This window comes from Tarenaya hassleriana, unplaced genomic scaffold (assembly GCF_000463585.1).
Source record: "Tarenaya hassleriana unplaced genomic scaffold, ASM46358v1 Cleome3, whole genome shotgun sequence".
Lineage (NCBI taxonomy): Eukaryota > Viridiplantae > Streptophyta > Magnoliopsida > Brassicales > Cleomaceae > Tarenaya > Tarenaya hassleriana.
The window spans coordinates 702,999-727,451 of record NW_010966177.1 but is presented as its reverse complement, the minus strand read 5'-3'; the positions used below and the strand labels follow the sequence as shown (position 1 = coordinate 727,451).

The following is a 24,453-nucleotide window of genomic DNA, read 5'->3' as shown; positions in this document are numbered from 1 at the left end:
CTGCTGAACATGCAACCAAAGAAAAGATGATCATGCGATTCACAAGCATCGCTACAGAGTATGCATCGATTGGTTAAATTGATTCCGTGCGCTTGCAATGGCAGTCGGCTCTGCAGAGCTTGCCACATGATGAAGCCATATCTGGGTACAGATTAAGGGAACCAAACTATTCCGTGCCAGTCCACCTTCCTCGCCGTTTTCCGGATTTGATGCCAAGTTGCCTTGGAGTTGAAAGGGTTCCTAAAACCATCTTCCTTGTATCTCCACGTGACCGTATCCTTCCCTTGATGCGCTTGAGGGGGCTCGATTGATGAGAGGGTTTGCTGAAGTACTTGGACCGGTGCTGATCTAGCGCCAGAAATTCTCCATTCTCCATTGGCTACTGCCTCCGTGGCTTTGGCATTTCTAGGGATTCCGAGGATTCTTGGACCATTGCTTCCAATGTAGTTCATCAGGGGACCTAATGTCATCCAATTGTCAAACCAGAAATAAGTGGTTATACCGTTACTTTTATTTTGTGTTTGACAAATCACATGGCTAGATGCTTCATACATAATAGCTTCTTCAGGTTCCATGAAATTGTAGACAGGTTATCACAGTCCCAGTAGCTCTTCCCACAGAAGAGCTCAATTTAAACGTTGTTATTCCCTAATGTAGAAAATTGTGATTAGTTTTGTTAATTCGTGATGAAATTTGGAAGATTTTGAATTCCCATGTAGTTTTTTTTTTTATATAAAATTTAAAATTTGTATATGTTTGTGACACATTTTAACAAATTCGTGTGGCAACATGTTATTTTCCCTAAAATTTACATCGAAACATGTTGAGGTTGCAGTTGAACTCATTGCCTAATGTCATACAAGGTCGTGTAGCCGGTTATGTACATATTGATTCTAGCTACCGGAAAATCAAACCGGATTGTTTGGCGTACGGTTTCTGATTTTGGGGATGAAACTGACAACCGGAGGAAGGGTTACGTAACAAAGGACTACGCTTACTCTCTCTGTTGAGCTTTCACAAATCTTTCTGTTCGAAACCTGATATTCACTTTCCCGACTAAAGCTAAGTATTCGGATCTGCAGAAAGGATGACGAAAAACAAACAACTCAGTACATGAGATCTCGATAAAATAAGATCGGAAAGAGGGATCAACACACTGATAAAGATGAACATTTTCTGCCAAAACGAAGGAGCAGTACCTGGAATGTGTAGTTATCTCTTAAGAATTCAGGATCTAGACGACTTCCATCGACATTCCTGTTGTAGCAGCATGATTTAACGAATGCCGAGCTAGAATTCTGATAAGTCCTTGCTTCCTTCTATGCCGACGCTGTGAGAATTTTCCCATGCCAACATCTCTTTTACTGATTCCCGATCGTCATGGAAGGAAAAAAAAAGTTTGCTTTAAGCAGGATAGTTGAGGCTGTGTCAGATCATCATCTTCATATATACAGCATCAGGTAGCCAGTCGCCCCAAAAACAGTCGGAAAATCTCGAATTGAGAATCGAGGGAATTCCCAACATGAAGACCTTCACTGAAATTAGCTGACATCTTTATCGGTATGAAAAGGTTTTAGAGATCCCCAAGTTTTTCCAAACTTCAGTTTCACAGGTATTGGGACTGAAAATACCGAATAGAATAGGTTAATAATCAATCTTAAAAATGATGCATCATCATAGTTCATAATATAAGTTACTAAGAACGTGGAGTACCGGTTACGGGTTACGTACCGAGAAGTGAGACAGCATTTTCCATGCTGGTTTGTAACAAAAGTGCAGCTTCTTTTACATAACAGGGATCGACTTCCAGAACAAGTTCATCATGTACCTGCATCATATCATATCGTCACATCATAACATCAAATTACAAGATATAAGCACAAACAAACTGCATCTTCCACATGAACAGTGCCTAAAATTGAGTATTGGAAGATATATGAACAGAAAAGCATGAAAAATTACCTGCAGAAGAATTCGGCACCGACCCTTTATCATGTGAAACTTAGCTGAATGTGAAGAACTGGATACCGGGACATCGACATCTTCAGCAATCACATTGTAGATGTTTATCATTGCGATCTTGATTATGTCAGCAGCAGATCCCTATATAAACCACAAATTAATAAGAATATGTTATGTAGGTCGGAATTACATGTTGTGGATGCCTTCGTTCGGAATAAAATAAATGTGAAAAATATTCCCTATTCTTCAAGAGTAGTATCCCTAAAGCATTATATTACAATGGGTGAAAGAGGTTAAAAGGTTCTCCATTAAGGAGCCGTAAGAGAAACGATTCTCTTCCCCGAATGAGACCCTTTAAAAATGTTACGACCAACCATAAGAAAACAAAAATGGAAGCACTCTCATAGAAGCAAGTACACAATGATAAGGTAACGGAAACACGTTCTACCTGGCACACGGAATTTACAGCTTGCCTTTGAGCCTTGGATTTCTCATCAGCATTTCCAAATTTTATTTTTGACAAAAATCGTTTTCTCCCCTTCAGAGTCTGGATGTATCTGCATACGAGAGTTGTACAAATAAAAAATTCATAGCCATAAAGAAGCCAAAGAAAAATCCTCAATCAAGTATGAAACTCAAAGCACGTCTTCAGTAATACTGGTAAAAAGGTATCACTTCGATTGATCAAATCAGATACAAGAGAACTTATGGCTAAAGTACCAAAATATGATACTATATGCTCCGAAAACCAAATACTGCAACTGTTAAGATTGGAGATTCAAGGAAATAAACATTCATTACACTACTATATGTGAGCCCAAACTCAATACGAAAGACCAAGACGTAATAATCATTGCATTGACCAATCTGTTATGTAAAGCAAAAGAACGGATGAAAGAACAGAGATTAATTACAATTGAGCACACTATATGAATGCATGCAGTGTAGCTGTAACATTATTTACTAGAAGCTCAGAAAGCTGATGCAAGATGGTGTTATATGCTCACCCTTTTTGCCGGCAAAACGAGACTGTTTCATTAAGCCAGGAGGCAACACCTGGAAAAGAACTTTTAAAACCTCTAATTTTCTCCTTGGCTTCAGCTGAGCTGCAATCAAGCTGTTCTGCAAGTCTATTTGCACCCATTCCGTAAAGAATGCCATAGACCAACCTTTTGGTCTGATCTCTATCATGTGTACCAAGAGAATCCTCCGACTTTCCAGTCCACTTTGCAGCTATCATGGAAAAGACATCACCTTCTGGCTCACTAAGGAGTTCGATCAATGCTGAATCTCTAGAAAAGTGTGCCATAAGACGTAGCTCAATCTGGGAGTAATCTGCTGTCAAGAGTACCCAATTTTCCTGCGGTAATAACTAGACATTATATTCAAAATTCCAACAAGATGATAGAAGAAATTCCATTTCCTTTTGTCTTACAGGTTTCTATTATCTCTCCGCTTGTTTTTTTAATAGTCTCTGGCCTGATAACAAAAACACAGACTTGTTGACATGGAAGATTTATTACCTGAGTCGGAACAAAGAAATCACGTGCATTTACTTTGTGATGATCAGCATCAGAACTAACTTCATTTTCATGTTTATCCAACTTGAACTCTACTTCATGCTCAACGCTCTGCAAATAATCGAGAGTGTAGAACAGTGACCATTGATATTCAGATACACAATAGAAATTTAAAAAAAAAATGTATGACATACTTGAAGATTAGGCTCCTCTATGGAAAGCCGCCCAGTTGCTGTTGATGTTTGAAGCCAATGGCCATGCAAAGTGCACCTTTGAGTGCTTAAGCATAGCTTAGCAAGTGAGCAGATTGATCCAAGTGTACAATTTAAGAGCTTTGCCAAAGTACGGTGCTCTTTGATAATTGGGACTATAGGATGCTCATCCCTGATAAAGGCAAATTTGAAAGACAGGTCAGACCAAAATAAAACTTACGATTAAGGGAAAAGAGATATTCAGGAGAATCTTGCTATATATATGCCGCACCGCAACCACACGCTTCCATTTCCTTATGTTGTTGCTCTTTCAAAATTTAGTGCTAGAAGTGATTTCAGTGCAGAAAATTATTGTGTTATCAGCAAATTTGTTGTTTGTGATGAACAAAAGTGGCTATAAAAAGAAATTTGTATCCCTTTAATACCTTAAAAAATCCAAGCAATGCTTATCAGTACTTGGATGAAGTTTCCCTTTGCCATGGTTTTCTGGAATGGGCAACTTCAACTGTCCGTAAAGCACATTAGCGATATCTGCTGGATTGTGTAATGAAAATGTCATACCAGCCAACTTAAAGGCTTCCTTCTCAAGGGACCACAATTTCTTCTGCAAAATATTACGTGCTGCTAGGCATCCTTCAATATCAACACCTATCCCCCAAAGCTCCATGTCTGCAAGGATATTAACCTGAGACACAATTGGAAGTGTTATCCTGCCCAATTGGAAGTGTTACCCTGCCGTAAAACAACCTTGAAATGGCAGGGACATCAATTCTTTAGAGGGGAAGGAGGGCAATTTTACAAGTATAAGTTATACAATTCTTTGTTTTAAAATACAGCCGGAAAAGTTTTACTCATTTCTAAGTTCAGTGAGGCGGCTGCCCTCTCTGGCGTTAATTGGATCTATAAAACAACATAATATACTCTAGAGGCTGTAGGAATGTGCAAATGTGTTCTATTGTACGGATTTGGATCACAGGCACAAGTGCAGTATACAAGGGCTACATACACACCATCATATAAATAAGTTGGAAGGATAAAAACAGGGCACCAAATACAAGCAAACAGAAGGACACCCAACGAATGATCACATGGAACTTCAAATTTTTGAATATGAGAAAACCAGATCATGCATTTCAGAGATTACGCTCATAAATAGCTGGCGGAAAACACAGGGAGACATACCAGCGGCATTTCAATGGTTGTCAATGCTTCAACAAGTTCTTCAGAAATAAGAATCTTCCAAAGAGCTGAATACAAGGCTCGTATTTGAGCGACATGTCTGCAGCAACCATTGTGTGCAACTCTCCGCATCTGGTTTCTCCATCGGCCACTGCGACTGGCAGCTGCTGCTGCCTCCACAGACAACCTTCTTTTGACTTCCTTTAGAATCAAATTTACAGCTTTAGAAACTGAGCATGAACAAATACACCAACACAAGTATAAATGAAGCTAAAATTGTGTGGATCATAGAATACCAACACATAAAATATAAAAAAAATAACGCTTTTCTTTGCTCTTTTAGCACTATACAAGAGAGAAATGGTAAGCACTAAATCCGAACCTTACACATTAATTATGGAATTACCTTCTCTATATTTGGATTTGAATTTCTTTCCTCATCTGGCCAAATAATCCATGTCACGATGGCCATGTCAATGCTATGTCTAATGTGGAGTGGAGGCATCATCAACCAGGAGCCATTCACCAAATCAAGACCCCTGATCCCTTCTGTAAGATTCAGACGACCACACCTCTCAACAGAAATTGCAGGATTTTTTAGCACCTGAATTTGGACTTTCATGTTCCATGTAAACTTTCTTGCATTTGTGTTTCCCATTATTTTACTGATTTTGTTCCACCTATTCTTGATAATATCGGACAGATAGGAAGAAGCCAAAGCCTCATTCTTGCCAACAGAGGTATTCTTGAAGTGTTTTTCTTTTCCTCCATACTCCAAGTTGAACAGATCCTTCTGAAGATTGATATAGTATACAGGAGAGCTTTTCCAACAGACGGCGATGCCATGGACCTCATAGGTGATACAAGAATTCAATTCTTGATGTTTATTATAGTGGACATCAAAGAAAAATTCTCCAACGGACTCCCAGAGATCCAGGAAAGAATCAAATCCACCAGGGACATTTCCTGCTGTAAGAGGACCTTTTTTATTTGTGCTATCTTTATTACTGTCATCGAGAGTGGCATCACTCCTCAACTCTTGCTGGACATAGCTCTCATATCTTATCTCCTTGTCATCATTAACTGGGAGAACGTTAGCATCACAAGGACGAATACTGGCAGCATCGACCTTATTACCGCCTACTGTTGTTCCTTTAGCTTGAGAATCAGGAAGAGGACAGGTCAAGTTTACTTCTGACCCCAAGGCAGCACCTGATATTTCCCCTAATTTTTCTCTGCAATTTTCTCCACATTCCATGTTGCCCTCTACTGTTACTTTGTCAGGATAAGGTTGTATTTCACTTTCACTAGGACCAACCGAGCCACTAGAAATGTTATTTCCACTAGATTCCTGCCGAATCGGGCTCCTAACAGGAGTCAAAGGTAAGGGATTAGATAGCTGATGAACATCCAATCCAAGCGATTTAAAAGCAGAGAAGGCAGCAACCCTTGCCTCTTCTGCTTTCTCGAGAACAATTTTCCGCGCCCCATTCTTGATCTTCTTGGCTAATCCCAACTGTATCCGTCTTTGTCCTGTAAATATTAAAAAAAAAACAATCACGTTTTCCTTTTAAAAACTATTAATTTGTCGTCGATGCAACAACCTAGAAATCTATAAGCCGAACCAAGATAAATGAGAACATGGATGTCTTCTTTAAAAAAGAAAAGAACTCTAAATAGCAGGATTGACTAGTACCTAAATTACAAACTAAAACTGCCCAAATCTCATTTCTTTCAATTAGTTTCCAAATGTCTGACTTTTTTCCAATGATATTAACCAAAGCAAAGAATGTGATAAGTACTACACATTGATTAGGGGCAAAGGTACGCAGCTAGTGGAGGGGGGAGTATTGATAAGTACTACACATTGATTAGGGGCAAAGGTACGCAGCTAGTGGGGTGGTTGTTTGTTTGTATAGATAGCATATAGGTGTTGACAATTGTTTGGCTGTTTTGTTAGTTGTTTCGTTAGGGTTGGTAGGTAGTAGTTGGAGGATTCTGTTAGGGAGGGGATGGTATAAAGAAAGGAGGAGGAGGGGAAAAAGGGGTAGGTATTTTCTGGTTGAGAATTGGGTGGGGAAGAGAGTAGGAGCCTCTCTCTAATCAAAGCTATCCTAGTTGTACCTGGTTTGGGTGTTCAATAAAGCTGCTGGAGTTCCTCTAAGGAGCTGATTGAGATTCTGAACCTTAACAGATTGGTATCAGAGCAAGTCTCATCAATGACGAAGAACAACGCGCAAAGAAAGGAGCAAGTGGAAGATAGAACCAGTGACAGATGCGAGAAGATCGAAGAAACAATGGCGAAATTACAGAAACAATGCGAAAAGATGGATGACTTACAGAAGCAGTGTTCCAAAATGGTTTACCTGGAAAAGCAATGCGCAAGGATAGATTCGATGGAGCTAATGCTATCGAAACTATGCCAAATGCTAGCTGGAATCCAAGATCGGCAAGAGTCTGGGCAAAACGCGAGTCCACAGCCGATGAATCACCAGCAGAATTCGCAAGAGAATCACGATGCAATTCCAGATGCGACACGCAATACAGAACCGGAAGAGAGAGGCGATCAAGCACAGGAAGTCGAACAAGAGGTGCGAAACGCGACACATCGAACAGAAAGAGATAATGACAAGTATCAACAAGAACGATTTATAGGAAGCAGTAGCACACATTTCAAAAGGATCGAGATGCCGGTGTTTGAGGGAGTGAATGTGAACGCATGGATCACAAGAGCTGAAAGGTACTTTTCAATGGGACAATGTTCAGAAAGCGAGAAATTGAGATTAGCTGCCATGAGCATTGACGGACATGTGCTGAGCTGGTACGATTATCAGAATGGAAAGAATCCATTCCGAGATTGGGATGATGTAAGAACGAGGATGATAAAAAGGTTCGGAGAAAAAAGAGTAGGTTCACCGTTCGACAGACTGCTATCTTTGCGACAAACAGGTACGATTGAGGAATATCTCTGTGATTTTGAGGAATTGTTAGCTCAAGTACCTCACACACCAGATCCTATGATAGAAAGCACGTTTAAGAATGGATTGAAACCAGAAATCAGGGAGATCTTACAAGTGTTTCGACCGAAAGGGATGGATGAGATTGTAGATGTGGCATTGAGCATTGAGGGAAGCAAGCTCAGTACTGTTTGCATGGGGAAGTGGGAAGAGGAGAACAAGAATATGAAGTCAGAAAATTTAGGTTCAATGTTTAGGACGGTGTCATTGTCAACGGAGATTCAGAGCAAGCTGCAAAGTCAGCTGTCAAGAAACAACTCTCAGGAGAAAGGGAAGCAGATAATGGGAGAGAAGAAAACAGATGCTGAAAGTGCAGGACAGGAAAGGAAATCGACATACAAGAGGATGTCAGATGCAGAGTTTGAAGAGAAGAGAAGGAGAGGAATGTGCTTCAGATGTGATGAAAAGTTCTTTGTTGGTCACAAATGTAAGCAGAAAGAATTGCAAGTTATCTTGGCAGAAGAAGAGACCAGTCAGGCAGTGGAAGGGAGAGAAGAGGTGGAGTCCGAAGATGAAGCTGGTGGTGCAACCGCAAGAGATCAGGGATTTTAGCTTGAGGACAAGCTAAAGCTGAAGGGGGGAGTATTGATAAGTACTACACATTGATTAGGGGCAAAGGTACGCAGCTAGTGGGGTGGTTGTTTGTTTGTATAGATAGCATATAGGTGTTGACAATTGTTTGGCTGTTTTGTTAGTTGTTTCGTTAGGGTTGGTAGGTAGTAGTTGGAGGATTCTGTTAGGGAGGGGATGGTATAAAGAAAGGAGGTGGAGGGGAAAAAGGGGTAGGTATTTTCTGGTTGAGAATTGGGTGGGGAAGAGAGTAGGAGCCTCTCTCTAATCAAAGCTATCCTAGTTGTACCTGGTTTGGGTGTTCAATAAAGCTGCTGGAGTTCCTCTAAGGAGCTGATTGAGATTCTGAACCTTAACAGAATGATGAGAGTAAAACTCAAAACGGACTTACCTTCTGCTGCCCATGCTGAAGATTCGAAGAGGGATTTGGCAATTTCGGGAATGGATGCTTCAGCTATTGCCTGTGGTGTACGGAAGCCAGCTTTGTACAATGCTCTAGCTCTTGCACCCTATTGTTTAGAAGACAATAACAATTATCCTTGTCAATACAAGACTCTAGATATTGTAACTACAAGCTCATGGAAGCACTCAGTACCTTTACATATGGAATGTTAGTAAGTTCAACAATCTCAGCTCTCACACCAAATGAAACACGGTTCTGGAACTTGGCGACCAAACTTTCCAGATCATGCCACCCAAGCCTCTCGCAAAATACAGTAACCATGGAAGAAAACCTTCCGGCATTCTCCTGTAGTGCTTGAACCATACCTCTAGCAACTTTAAAGGCCTCACACACATCAGATACAGAAGCTTCCTGTATCCAATAGTTCAAAAACAAAAATAGATAAAGATAAGTGGGTAAACAACGCAGCTATGTCACATGGCTTCAGATTGCGTTTGAGAGAGGAAGCTTAATAACAAATTAGAATATGCCGGAAAGACCTTCATGCAAAGCATGTAGCAGATATCAAGTTATTAGCACTGAAGTACATATGCTACACCAAACCCGGTAATGTAGGTTACACTAGCAGTTTCTACAGAACTATAAACCGGACCTGAGTAGAACCAAATAAGATAACCAGAAGTTAAAGCTTTAACAACAAGGCAAAAAAAGAGACAGGTGAAATCACGACGACACCTGAACTAATCTCGACAAGATGAGAGCGACAAAGAACCGTTTGCACACTCGTAGCATCTGTTCATCTGAAAGCATATTATTGCTTGTTGTACCCTTCTGTTCATCATATTCTCCACGCAAATGTTTCATTCTATCTCTTAATCTGTTCAAAGCGCGCACCGGTGCACCATGGGCCATGCGCATTAGAAAAGGTTCCACGACTCCAACTCTATTTCCGACAGACTGAAATTGCAAGATCAAGATTAAAAGCATCAATAATAAAGATTTCACTACAATTAAATGCCTAACACAAGATTTTTGTGGAAGTTTCTAGAGAAAGGTCTAGTAAAGATTTTCAGCGCTAGAAGTTGACATTCCAAATAGCTGTACTCTCAGAGAAGTGGAAACTTGTTGCAAAAGTCCAACATCATATTTCACCCTTAGTTTCATCATTCATGGTCAACAGACAATCTCGTAAAAAGCCTAGTGGTAAGCTAAATGACCATCAATTTTGAAAAAAGAGATCAACTAAAGCATACCTCTTGCTAATTAAACACATATATAATATATCATCCAATACTAACAATCACCTGGTCAAGAGCAGACAATTCCATGAACCGTTCGTAATACAATTCCCAGTTTGGTTCAACATCAACATTGATGGGTGTCACAATGTAAACCATATGCAAATCAGAAGCCAAAACTAATCCTTCACGCGCTCTTAGAAGGTCATCCAGCACTATCTGCAGAAACGATCACGATCATGTTATACATGTTTCAAGAATATCAATGAAAATGCAATTGGAAAAAAAAAAAAGTCTGAGTTGACTACAAGTGACTCCTCTGGGCAGAGTGAACTGCCAAAAGCTGCACGCCCGAGGGGTGTTGTACTGTATAACTTTGTGTCTTCATTCCACTCAAGGAATTTCCTGTGGCACAGCCAGCGCAGAGAATCCTGAGCCGATTTGACCACATCTTGGAAGGGCTTTGTGGAATTTAGAAGAGTACACCGCACATAACGATGAATATCTTTGGCTGTCTGAACAATACCGCCAGCTACAACTTCTAATATTGCATGAGTCATTCCATTTTTGTCCTCAGACAAACAGGACTGCAATGGTGGGCTGCTCTCATTAAGAAGGGCCATAATTCTTTTGACTTCCCCAGGTTTGCAAATCAACACCTAAACAAAGAAGAGTAATCAGGAACAAGAATAAACTGCTAGATTCCACAACAAAATGAAAACCTATGGGATTCTCAACACTGAAGGGCACAAGCAAACATAAAAACAAAAGAAAAAGAAAAAAATGATGATATCATCGTTAGTCTTGGAAAATGACATAAGGGACACGGACAGAAGTTAAAATATGATGTTTCTAGCGTTATCATAATCATACACTTTCTCCTTGTGTATCAATCCCAGTCCGACCAGCTCGACCAGCCATTTGCTTGTACCTCGTTCCATCAATAAAATCACGGCCAATCATCGGTTGTCGAAAAATGACCCTCCTTGCAGGGAGGTTAACCCCAGCCGCCAGAGTAGATGTGGCTGTTAACACGCGTACAAGACCTCGACGATAACAAGTTTCAACTATCTCTCTTTCTTCGACCTATAACAACACAACATAGCAAGTTGCAAAGTCAATGAAAGTAATGAATAGAGGTTTGGTCGATGTGGACGTCCATGGCGCTGGCGGCTGGTACTCGGGGGTTCTCACTTTCACTCTTCTCCAGCCGCTGCTGCCGCCGCAATTGTTAGGATCTCACATCGACCAAGTATAGGATTGGTTGATGCCTAAAAATCATCTCACACTGCACGAAAATAACATAAGCCTGAAAGAAAATGTCTCTATGTCCGTAGGTCGAGAAATAATCCCTGTTGATCTATACATGAAATATGATAAATGGATTGAGGAGACATAATGCCAGTAGATCTATACATGAAATATGATAAATGGATTGAGGAGACATACTGTAAGGCCAGCATGGTGATAGGCAACCCCAGAAGGAAGAGTTTCTTCTAGTATAGGATCTACTCCAGATGGAGACCTTCGTAAGGCATCAATAGCAGAATTGATATCAGTAAACTCACAATTATCGCCATCAGCGTTTACAGGAAATTTCTTGATGAGCTTTGAAATATGCCTCGCAGTTGATTCACATCCTTTTCTACTTGAACAAAAAATTAACACCGAATTTCCCACTTGAACAACCTGACATGTGATTTGAGATCAGAATTCTTACTTCAGTAAATAATAAGTTACAGAAAACTAGATCACCAGTACGCCACCAAGCCATTACGGCATTACCTCATTGCAAAGTTCCACAATATGATCTGGGTCTTTACCTCCCATATCAGCAGCTTTTGATAGTGTTCTTACAACCTCCATTTTTTTATTGTAAATGGTGTTACCCATTTTAATTAACTCCTCCAGTGGAACGGGTCGAAAATCTGTCTGGTATAGTGCTGCCTGTATACATGGATGTCCACAATTACAAGACAAATTATTTCAATGAGATGACAAACAAAGACTCCTGCATGTAGAAAATACAAAAAAACTACAGTGGAAAACCACATCCTACACTGCATATTAAGTCTAAGAAAAATCAATGTGATACGGAAAGAAAAGAAGCCTAATCTGATGAATTCATTTTCGTGATAAATTTATTCTGTGTCAGCACTTTGTTTCACCAACAATCTGGGCCATGAAAGCAAAACAAAGGATGAAAAACTAAGAAATGAACTCCGGAAATATGGGGAATGATAGATTTTTTAATTTAGAAAAATAATGGAAATGAAGTATAAGGAAAAACAAGAAAAGTGAAACAACAGATGACTAATATTGGAACTCAACTACAGACAAATTGAAGATGATTGATTTACATCCATTAGAATGAGAATTGGAGTAAAAGAGACCATTATGACCCATGAATTAAAAACACAGTAAACACTCAGCTAAAACTTGGGCAATGTTCATTCAGATGTTGAACAGAATCAGCTATTCAATGACGAAAAGTAACATTCAAGAGTCAAAGACATTTCTGGGAAAATGAAAAATCAAGCCTGTCTATGGAATCCACATGTTTTTTTATTAAATCATGTTGGTGAGGTAAACATGGGTGCGGAAAGTCAGAAACCAAAAGAAAATAATGGAAGATAAAAAAAAACTTGGCACACAATTTAGTCTTACTTGAAGCCAGTTAGCGACTGCTCCGACATTTGGAATAGTAGCACTCATCCCCACAATTTGTAGGCCATGACCGGGATCAATCTTGCCACTACTATTTCCAGAACTCTCATCGCTGCTTGATTCTGAGGTGCCTTCACCAGAAGCATAGCGAAGTTTCGTCAACATAAGTTCCAAAAGATATCCTCTTTGCTGGTCACCCACCTATACGTGCCGTGAGTCACAAGATAGCTTCTTTTTAAATATCTTCAGTTATGGTTATTTATAGAGAGGCGGAGGGAAAGGAGAATAAAATATTAAGCATAGTATACCATGTGTAGCTCATCTATAACAATAATCCCAATTTCGGACAAGCGACCCTCTTCAAGCAACCGATTTATTAAAGAGTTCGCCTTCTCTATTGTGCAAACAGCTACAGAAGTGTCTTTAGGAAGTGTTCCACCCCCTTGATTTCCATAGTAACTACGGACCTGCTTCCCAAGTGGTTCAAGAAGGACCTCAAGGTGCTCTGCCTGCACACCACTATTAGGATTAAATTTACAGATGATAAATTTATCATATTCACATCAAGCGCAGAGAGAAAAACTAAACACCTTCTCGGTGCAAATGGATACATAAGGTAGCACAAGCAACGCCATTTTTCCAGCTGTTATGACCCGCCGCAGCATCAATACTTCAGCTACAAAACTTTTACCAGCACTGTGCAAAACAACACGTTGTTAAGATGTGCATAGATTCTGATATGATCAAAATCTGCCACTGATATTAATAATCCTGCTATCAATATCCAAGAGATGAAGCAAGAGAAGAAAACTCTAAAACAGTAAATGTGATCTACGAGTTTATAAAGAAAGTACCTTGTAGAAGCACAATATACCAGATTCCTTCTCTGCAAAACACCATCTACCTGAAGGCATTCAACCTGTGGCATTGAAAGTTTTAGATTCAGCAAAAAACAGAAACGTCAGAAGTAACAGCGTCACACAAAAGTTACATACAAGACTGAGCAAGTTTTCTGCACAGTAACGCTATCCCTTGACAGATACATTTATGAGACAGAGGAAGAACTATAAAAGAAACTTTCTCATAAATTAGATGATTCACACAAAAGAAAATTGAAGAAAGGAGTTAAGGCAACAAAATCTTCGATGATATTTATGCAAACTAGTGAATGATAACAAGAAAGACGAGCAACAAACAGAAATTACAAATACAACAGTTGCACAATCGATATGGATAGTGATAAAATGTCATAATAGAAATAATCCATGAAGATGCAGACTATCCGGAGATGGCAAACATTAGCTTTCGGTTCTTACCCAATCTTTGCTTATTTTAAGTTGGAACAGAGATGCAGATGCACATTCATCCACTTGAGTAGGTTCAGCAACCATATTACTCAGCGATTCAAATAATTAACTAGGATCTAACTTCAGAATTATTTACCTGCCAAGGATAGAGTTTAGAAATTCCTTTCTTCTTGTATACGTTGCAAACTTCAGAAGGAAGCCAGTGGCTAAGACCTGAGCCATCCCTATGTGGACAAGAGCTTGAAGGAGTATGTGCTCCATCAAACCCACAAGAGTTAGCTGCTTTCCTCAAGTCGCTTGCCGGTGAAACAGATCTTATGCTATCATCATCCTCAAGCAATAAATTTCTGTTTCCTTCAGATTCTATATAAATCTTGCCTTGCAAATTGTTATTTGCCTGAACCTCTTTTGTACTATCAATATTTCTGGATCCTATCTGGTCAACAGAACCACATTCATAGAGTTTGATGCTTCTGCCTGGGATATTGTTTGGATCATTTGTAGCCCGTTGATCTTGGGTGCTACCACCTGATTTTTTATCCTGAAACAGAAGTTCGAGATTTTTTATGGGTAGTGGGGATGCATCTTTCTTGGAATCTTTTCTGAGCTTCTCCAACACCTTTGAAGAATTAAAAAAATCTGTATCCCTTACTCTGCTTTCACCTAAATCTAAACTTCTCTTGTCATTGCAGTTATCATTTTTATCACTGCATGAAAGATTAGTCCTATCCTGAACTTTTCCATTTTGACCTTCTAAAGAACTGAAATTTTCAGTTCGATTCACCAAACCATCAGCAACTTCAATTGCTTCATACCAGAAAGCTTCTCCAGGTGAGAACATTGAGCTACCACATCCTGACTTAGGGGTTTCAATAGGACATGATTTAACGACTAATCCCGGTGAACGGCAGTCAGGAAGATGTGCAGCTGATTCAAGTCTCTTATTACACTTCCTCAAGCTCAATTGAACTGCAACAGAACCATTACTCTGAATCTCCTGCAAAGATATTAGAAGCGAGATACATCAAGATTTAAGATGAATTAAAAAACTTTAGCGGGAATACAAAGAGCCAGAATCCTTGATACAATTTTTACCTTCTTCGGGGAGCAAGAAAAAGATGTATTTCTTTTATCGACAATACCAGTTAGTGAGTCTTCAGGTTTACTCCCAAGAGGATGTGCAAGTTCATCTGATGACAGTAAATTATCAGAGGCGCATAGCCTCTTGTTGGAAGTTTTTATATCAAGTGATGATGAGCAGGCATGTCGTTTAAGGTCAATTACTTTTCTTTGTGAAGGTGAGCTTGCAACAGACTGGACATCACTGCATAAAATACGCAACCAAGACTTATGACTGCCTGTAGGTTTCGGGAAGTAAACAACTGAGAAGTTGGATTTAATAGATAAGAATATTATTCACCAACTAGTGCATTTGTCTATATAATGGTAAGAAGCAAACAGATATAAACATGAAGTATTACCTACAATACAAGGACAAGAAACTGGTGGCAAAATGCTTTAGGTCTGAGTTCTCGATCTGATTAGCACAGACAGAATTGTTTGCCACAGGAACTTCAGCTCTAGCGACATCTTCTCTATGTGATACTTGAAATACAGTCTTCGTACACCGTTCATCACCATCAGAAGTTTCACCTACTGATTTCGGCCAAGAGGGATCTCCAGTTTCACCAACAGAAGTGGCAGAAACCTCTAAAGCCAAATTTCTGCTGAATGCTTCCTGCCTGGCCTGCAACCCACTATCATTATGCAAAGTAATCCTAGTACCATTCTCATCAAGCGAGGCTTTCAAGTAACTATCCAAAGTGCCTTTGTCTCCAGGAGACCTTTCTCCTGACACGACATTATTCTCATTTCTCCGAGACTTCAAATTTGGTGACTGGTGTTTCCTCTTCTTTGAAGCATAAAACTAATACAGCGATGGGCAACAAAAGAAAAAAAGTCAGTACTACGGATAAAATGTGTACAACGTTCCAACCACAGCTTCAAAATCACAACAAGGTGAAACAACACTTGTAATTGTCAAGATGCAGTAAATCACTATTTTACCTAATAATCTTAGGAATATGTTCCAGCACAAACCTATAACCCATCCAGGAAAGCCAATTCTTTAACCTAATTTACTAAAATACTCGGTTTTTACTAAGTCATCTGTGAACTCGACAGAAAAAATTACACCTTTACACGCATTGCCCATCTTACTTATAAGATTTTTTTACATTGGCTCGAGGTTATTTGAACTTGCTGCTCAGGACTTCTGTATGAATTCCAATACATGCGAATGTAAATTTTGTAGAGACTTCGAGTTATAGATTTGCTTCAGAAAGTCTACGAGTTTGAGTTTCCACCATGAAAACAGAAATGTCGAAAGAAGAAGAAGAAGAGGAAGAAGAAGAAGAAGCATCTACGGTATCCATAGATAAACTAATCAAACAGAGAAAAAGGAGACGCAGACCTGATCAATACGCGACATAGAAGAATCCGAGGCCATTGTCGGAGAAGGATGAATCTCCTGCAGGAATCTGACAGAAACCCTATTTTCGGTTTCTCGCCGATTGCGGGGCCGGCGAGTGTCGCCTCGGCCTGAGAGGACGTAGATGCAGAAGGCGGAACGTTTGAATTTGATTTAATTTGGGAAGAGGAATTTTAAATCACCGTGGGCTTCCAGAAATTTACATTTTAACCCCTTTTAATGCATTTCGCTCTATTTGTTCTATTTTTTTCTTTCAATTTTGTTGGCTACCATAAAAATCATTAATTTTTATAATAAAGTTTACATATAAAATATGAATTTGAAATTCATATATATTTCTAAGATAATGCAGCTTTTATAAATTACTCGATTATGTGGTAAAATAACACCATTATACATTGGACTTTTATGTTTATTTCAAATTAATTCGGTTGATTTTTTAACACATCATAGTGGTTTTATAAAAAATAACTTTAAAATATTCCATTCACTTCAAAGCACACCTTTAGATTGGAAAATAAAAACGCATTAAGATAATATTTCTATAAATGTATTCCTCATCATATCTTTGTATATTTTATCTCATCGAATTATCGTTCTCTCTCGTCACTTTTGGCGTTGTCTCTTTTTATCGAACTTTTCAACTTCTTCTCGACAATTTTTCACCAAAAAAATCAGAATTTACTGACGAAATCGCTATAAATCACAAGATTTTCGGCCGTTCTATATAGATCAAACTTAAATAAGTTATCATCACACAATCCGGAATTTATTTTGGATTTATTTTGACATAGACTCCACATTCCATTGTAGTCCTCACATTCCCTATCTAACAGAAAAATTGATATTATATAGATATTTATGAATCATATTAGTTGTACGGTTAATAATGAATAACATGATTCCTCTAAAATGAGTAAATTAATTTCGAGTTATAATGATCACACCGTACAAAATTCAATAGTAGTCACATTGATCAGACTAGTTATACAATATTCAATATTGGTCATATTGGTTACATTATATCACACCGTACAAAAATAAATAATGGTCACACTGGTTATATTTGTCTCATTGATCACAATGGTCACATCGTACAAATTCAAATATAGTCACACTGATCATACCAAACATGTGAATCTTATGAATCTTATTTTGTATAGGTATGATAGACACAGTTTACGAGAGTATCACAATTATTTATTATAAATCTGATGGTAAGTGGATGGTGAATAATGACAGGGATTATGAATGAAATGGAAAAGTTAAAGATGACGAATGAGTGATATTCAGTTGTCTTTCAACTCAATTGAAATACGAACTTGTTGAAGAGTTATTTTCTGAAATTGAGGTGGGCAAAGATAAAATGGATATGAAGTGAAGCTATTTACCGATTTAAAAGGAGCTAGCCGATTAATATATAGATGACACATAAGTTTTTGTTTTTCTCATGGGCAAAATGAATGGAGGCAGAAGCACACTTCATGTAGAGATAGAAAAACTATGTTCAAAAAGTTAATCTATAAATGAGATTCACGATAATCATGTCGTGTTAGATTTTATGGGACCTCGGATACATGATTCATAATCATATAAGAATACGGTTCTAGGGTTCATGCAGTAGAAGATATAATAAAGATTTTCTAACACTAGAAACTGAACATACATGCTATAGTTCCCGATATTGAGATTTTTGTTTGTCACCTGGTGTTGAGTATGTCAACACCATCTTCAGATATTCAACATGTTAGGATGAAATCCAACATTTGGATCTTGTCTGGTAGAACAGTTGAGAATGAATTCTCTAACATGTGCTAGGTTTGTAAGAAGTTTAGAATTGTTTCAAAGCTTTGAAATCTTCATTCAAAGTTGTGAGAAGGCATGCCAAACTCTTGGAGGCATTCTCCTTTTGTAAGCCATCTTAAAACCCTAATCCAAGTGGGAAAATAATTTTTCCCGAAACGTGATCCGGACTATACCCATCATTTAAATCGATCTAATCCACCTCCAAAACCCAGTCCGGTCTAGACCAAGCTCAAACTCAAGTCCAATCCGATATAGTGTCAAATCTAATTTCAATTTTTTCTATCGTTTCAGTTTATCATGTATTCATCCATCCCTATTGTGTATGACCATGTAAGACTCATCCAACACAACAACAATCTCGAAATCTAATTTCGGTTTATAAAGTATAATTGGTCTCTAACGAAATGTTACGATTATATATCCATAATCAATTCGATCTCACAAACCACAAGAATCTCTGTAACGACCCGCGACCGCTATGAAATGTCAAAACTGTCCTCACACAGTCACACAGCAATGCAAGACCTTCCAACGTGTTTTGTCCTCACTTGTACGCATACCGAGATACTTTCTAGTAGGTCACCCATCCTGAGATTACTCTAAAATCAGCACGCTTAATTTTGGAGTTCTCTGGGGATAGTCAATCGAAAAGGTAAGTGCACTTTGTTGGTGTGAGTATTCCAACTAATTCTTTTATGCTATCTTAGATCGTATAGTCTCATACCTATACAACTCTCGGATCTCTCTCATTCTCATGCGTTCGATTCATCCCCCCATACCCAGAAGCTCGTCAGGAGTCGTTCCTTGTCTGTGCCTCTCTCGCACCGACGATCACTCCCTCCCCTCATTCGGTACTAAGACTGTCACAATTTCACAGAAAATTTAAAGATCTAACAACCAAAGAAATTGAGAAAATGTCTTAATCGGGAGAGAATTTTAGGATAGTGATAGAGGGATCAACATAAGAGACGGAGAGGAGAATAACAAAGAGGTCATATGTCATGTAGAGAGTGATCGATCGGCAAGTCTTGGTTCTACCACCAATATGGTTGAACTCTAACCTTCATGAGTAACTTCATCCTAATTATTTTTTTTTGTCTTTTTTTTTAAAATAGTGAATGAGATGAGAGAGAGATGAAATTTTATGATATGCAATTAATATATTATAACATTTAGTGAATAATTTATTTTTAAATAATAGAAAAGAGAAATAATTAGATTTTAGACGTTAAAATGAGAAAAAAGCATATCAATAATAATATCTAATTAATGTTGGAATATGCAGAGTAGTTTGATTTTTTTTTTGCCATTTTGTTTGTCTCCAAACCATATTGTTTAAGCAAATTTTTAAAGGAAAATAGTATTATTAAGAGTAAAATCTAGAAAAACCTCGAACTTGCTAAAATATATATAAAAAATATCTGAACTTGAAAAGTTGTCAATTAATATCCAGACTTGCAACTTGTAACCAGAAAAAACAGCGAACATGCAATTTGGTAGTCTAAAAAACCATTAACCACTTTGTCCAAATTTTCAAGCGATCACAAGTCCATGTATTGTCGGATTGTCGATGTCAGCATATACACGTCAGCGAATTTAACTAAAAGCTTGACATATCAATATTTTTTTTGAAACGAAAACCGATCTAAACCCGGTTTATCATTTTATTAAACCGGTCCGAAATGAAAAAGCCCTAAAAATCGAAAGAGGGAAGAACTCGAATCAGAAGTAATCGAATCGATATCTGGTCTGAGACCTATAATCTCAATCGGTCCACAGGTTTCGCAGTCTCTTCTCAAAAAAGAAGAAGAATACGAGGTTCTGAGTGGGGAGACACTAGACCTGTGGAAATCAGAGGACTCTTGCATCGAGTGGCTCGATAAGCAAGCTCTGTCATTGGTGATATACATATTCTTCGAGAGTATACTCAAATCGTCGGAGAATCAGATAGCGAGCATAGTAACGACGCTCAAGAAAAAGGGGAAGCCATTCCTCTGGGTGATAAGGCCGATGGAGAGGGCACTAAACGACGTCGTGTTGCAGGAGATGGTGGGGCAAGGGAGAGGGAAGGTGGTGGAGTGGGGACCACATGAGAAGGTGCTGCCCTACCTGGCGATTGTCTACTTCATCACGCAGTGCGGCTGGAACTCGTCCCTCGAGGCAGTGGGTGTCCCGGTGGTGGCTTACCCGGAGTGGACGGATCAGCCCATGGACGCGTGGCTTCTGGTCAACGTGCTCGGCATCGGAGTGCGGATGAGAAATGACAATGGCGGAGAGCTGGAGACGATGGAGGTGGAGAGATGCATTACGGCGGTCACAGAGAGGACAACTGTGATAACTCATAAATTTTTTTTAAAAAAAAAGTTGGTCCGAGGCTGTCCAACCGGACTGACCAAAATGTTGGTCCGAACATGTTTGGTCTGCCGGACCAAGATTTGGTCCGGGGCTGACCAAACTCTATAGACAAAGAGAGATTGTCGGACTAAGAGAAAAGGAGGACAGACCAAATTAAGCTTCTGGTCTGGAGCTGACCAAGATTTGGTCCGCCGGACTAAATCTGGGTGAGTCATCTCACGATGAAAAATTTCACCGTCTCTGCCACGTCCTGCTTCCTCTTTCACCGAGCTTTCACCCCTTTGTGCCATCTCCTGCTTGTTTAAAGGAGCTTTCATACTTCTCCCTCCTTTTCTGGTTCGAGTTCGAGCTCCTTACTTCCCTTTTTTTTTCAAATTCTGTCCAAACTTTTATTTCGTACTAAAAGACCCTCAATAAAATAACAGATTTTTCCAAAAATTTTTAATTTTATCACCTAACCTCCAATTAATTTTATCACAGAATTACTGGGAAATCAATCAGTCCAACCTGTCGTACAGTTCGTCGGCATTTCCAACTATGACCGACGGAGATTTCCGTCGGTTATTTTGTCAATTGGACTGTTTCCCTGGGTGAAGTTTGTGAGTTTTCACAGAGAGTTTCACCTTGTTCTTAACTCAATTCAAACTGGGTCTGAGTAAATCTAACCTGAAGAAATACAACAAAACATCCCCAAAGGTTAGAGAACTCCATGGAAGCCGTTGGTGAGTGAATTAGGTTTAAATCGAAAATTTCAATTTCATTGATTTCGGATTTTATGAGTTTCTCGTACATGATTGATGCTTGATTCTTATTCTTTGATTGATTTGATTGTTTTGAGTCATTACCCGATGATTTTTTAGGTGTTTTGAGTGATTTGAAGAGTATCCGAAATTTGGTCTGAGGCGGACCGGAAGTTGGTCCGTCGGACCGGGAGTTTCAGGCTGAAAAAAATGGCCCGAGGTTGAAGGTGAAGTAGGTTTGTCGGACCAAGATTTTGGTTTGGGCGATCCGGGCAAAAAAAATTAAAAAACAAATTTTGTTAGTTCGCCAGACCAACTAGACTGACAAAAAATTGGTTAGGCGGAAGGAAATGAAGGAGGAGAAGATTGATCCGCCGGACCAGATTCTGGTCGGGACTAATCAAACGACTCAAATGTTTTGAATGGTCTAGAGTTCAGTCCGGATCCGACCAGACTATTCTCCTACCGAGCCCAATCAATCTAAACCAAAATAAAGGAATGTCGAGCCCGGCATGTCCTCAAATTTCACGGTAAGCCCTAAACCACGGAACGAAAGGAGTCGGTAATCCGGATGGACCAAAACCCGATTTAAACTTTTTGGAGGTTAAAAAGTATTAAATAGAAAAAAGACTTAAAAAGACATTATGTGTGTATAATTATGTGAGTAAATGTATAGCGAATGTATAAATAGTATATATGACCAATTATCCGAATCCAAGACTTATAATTATTAATAAAGGGAAACGTGTGTGTGCATGAATAATGATTAGAATGCATGACTGCTTCTGATTGAGGGTGTTGATTTGGGATAGATGGCATAGCGTTAGAAAATAAACCGAATGAGTTTGGATATTGTCTAACGTGTGATTGTATATACGGGTGTAGGTTATTGATGGATATTCCGATGAGTGCGATGAGTGGAAGCTCATTCTTATGGCAGTTGATCCAGATCGAATTTCATAGGAATGAGATATTATTGTGATCGTAGCGATGAGAGATCGCACTAACGCCCCGAGGAACGGTGCCAGAGATCTACGTAATCTGTACTGGTTGACGATGTAATCGGTACAGATGCGTGGGGAGGTGATACGGTTCGTCGGTAATCGCGCCAACATTTCATCGACCATAGAACGATATCGGGAGCTGCTTGTGTCCTGATAGTAGACAAATAAAATCCGTTATCGAGTTGTTGCGTGTGTCCCCCGATCAGAGGTGTGACGGACTACTCTGAAAGGTTGAGATCGTGTCTGATGAGTAATTCCGCAGCGAATCACGCACTAAGCATATAGTTTAGGACGTTGTTATGTAACGTTTCAGGTTAGGAGAATCGTGAGGGGTTCGAGACAGAAAAGTGACCAACTGCCTGTCTCAGATGGAGGTTCTCGAAGAGGATCGCTAAGGCATGCAACATTGGACGGAGCTCGTGAAGATTCTAAGTTAGGCAAATTTATGTTTTACCTGAATTGGTAGTGTAGTTTTACGGATTTCATATTTTTCGTCATTGTATACACTACCATTTGTATTTGTTTCCACTGCAGATTAACGAGAACAAAGTTTTAAATCCCATGCATTTTCGATAATCGGTTTTATTTTTCGATGACCATGTGGCGCAACTCATTTTCTGCGGGATGCGGGTTACGGACGTCACACTAGTGGCCAGAGAGATGAGGCGGAGGATAGCGGAGCTTAAGGCGGTGGCTAGGATGGCGATGTGGCTTTTTCGTTTTTAGGGCTTTTTCGTTTTGAACCGGTTTAATAAACTGTTAAATCGGGTTTAGACCGGTTTTCGATTTAAAAAAATACTGTTGTATCAATCTTTTATTTAAAATCGCTGACGTGTGTATGCTGACATTAACAATCTGGCAATACATGGACTTCCGATGCCTTGAAAATTTGGTCAAAGTGGTCAACGATGTTTTAGACTATCAAATTGCATGTTCGAAGTTTTTTCTAGTTACAAGTTGCAAGTCTGGGTATTAATTGACAACTTTTCAAGTTTAGATTTTTTTTTCTATATTTTAGCAAGTTCGAGGTTTTTCAGGTATTTTAATCGTCATACTTTTTCTATCAAAAGAGTACGGATATTACATGTAATTCTATTATATCTTTTAATATAATCATCATTAATAAATTGTGTAAGAAAATACTTATTACTAAGAAAAAATATTAGGTGACTCAACTGATAAATAAGGGAGTAAAACTTCTTCTTAACCCAGATTTGAGTCTCCGTTGGGAGGGACATTCGTTTGGTTTTCTCCAATTCTTTGAAAGATAAATTTGGGTCGAATGTCACATAAATTTTTGAATTATAAAAAAATATTAAGATTAATTTTTCATGTATATAAACCATAACATTTATCATTTAATTATATTTATTTGGGATTTGACTTTAAAATTTTTATATATTTTATATTTAAATTAAATTTACAAATATACTTAATTTTAATAATTTATGTGTAAAGATGAATATTTTTACTTTTTTAAACTATAATAATCTGTTTATTCATTTGTATTATATGTGTAACATAATTTTAAAAAATTAAGGGAAAATCCCAAAAAAACACTGAACTTTACAATTTTGACAAAAAAAACACTAAACTTTAGTTTTTTTTCAAATAAACATTAAACTTCTTAAACCAGTCTAAAAAAACACTGAACTTTTTAAATGATCCAAAAAATACATTTTCTGCGATTATAAAAAAAACGCTGAATTTTTTTAGTGATCCAAAAAAATACATGAACTTTTTCCGATTGTAAGAAAAAACTAAGTAAAATAATCTGACCTGTTTGCATCTAATTGGACCACGTTATTCATTTTGTTTATTTTGACAATCGTAGAAGAGTTAAGTGTTTATTTTTGTCAAATTTAAAAAGTTTAATGTTTACTTGATAAAATAAAAAGCTCAGTGTTTTTTTGTCAAAATTGTAAAGTTCAGTGTTTTTTTTTTGGATTTTCCCAAAAATTAATTAGTGATAATTTAATCAA

At 38.4% G+C, this 24,453-nt stretch overlaps 1 protein-coding gene across 1 annotated transcript; it reads right to left on the bottom strand.

Annotated features, from left to right (window-relative positions):
- Positions 1 to 821: 821 nt before the first annotated feature.
- LOC104818599 (helicase and polymerase-containing protein TEBICHI) lies at positions 822 to 16,706 on the bottom strand. The gene is made up of 27 exons (XM_010548235.1): positions 16,549 to 16,706; positions 15,557 to 16,002; positions 15,171 to 15,399; positions 14,212 to 15,072; positions 13,623 to 13,687; positions 13,359 to 13,464; positions 13,077 to 13,277; positions 12,769 to 12,969; positions 11,887 to 12,048; positions 11,551 to 11,790; positions 10,975 to 11,187; positions 10,410 to 10,760; positions 10,168 to 10,320; positions 9,599 to 9,820; positions 9,056 to 9,274; positions 8,852 to 8,969; positions 5,280 to 6,406; positions 4,877 to 5,074; positions 4,120 to 4,379; positions 3,677 to 3,866; positions 3,486 to 3,593; positions 2,970 to 3,322; positions 2,411 to 2,519; positions 1,963 to 2,103; positions 1,732 to 1,828; positions 1,200 to 1,621; positions 822 to 1,076 (listed from the first exon to the last, which is right to left on the bottom strand). The coding sequence occupies exons 1-26, from the start codon at positions 16,582 to 16,584 to the stop codon at positions 1,542 to 1,544; spliced, it is 6,486 nt and encodes a 2,161-aa protein (XP_010546537.1). The 5' UTR covers positions 16,585 to 16,706; the 3' UTR covers positions 822 to 1,076; positions 1,200 to 1,541.
- Between the last annotated feature and the right edge of the window lie 7,747 nt (positions 16,707 to 24,453).

Bases quoted from the DNA above. Each gene is read 5' to 3' on its own strand.
- LOC104818599 (XM_010548235.1), bottom strand. From the start codon at position 16,584: ATGGCCTCGGATTCTTCTATGTCGCGTATTGATCAG. The intron at 15,400-15,556 runs GTAATACTTCAT...TATTTTATGCAG, and splicing joins TTCTTGTCCTTGTATTGTAG to TGATGTCCAGTCTGTTGCAA. The intron at 10,761-10,974 runs GTATGATTATGA...TTCTTTGTTTAG, and splicing joins TTGATACACAAGGAGAAAGT to GTGTTGATTTGCAAACCTGG.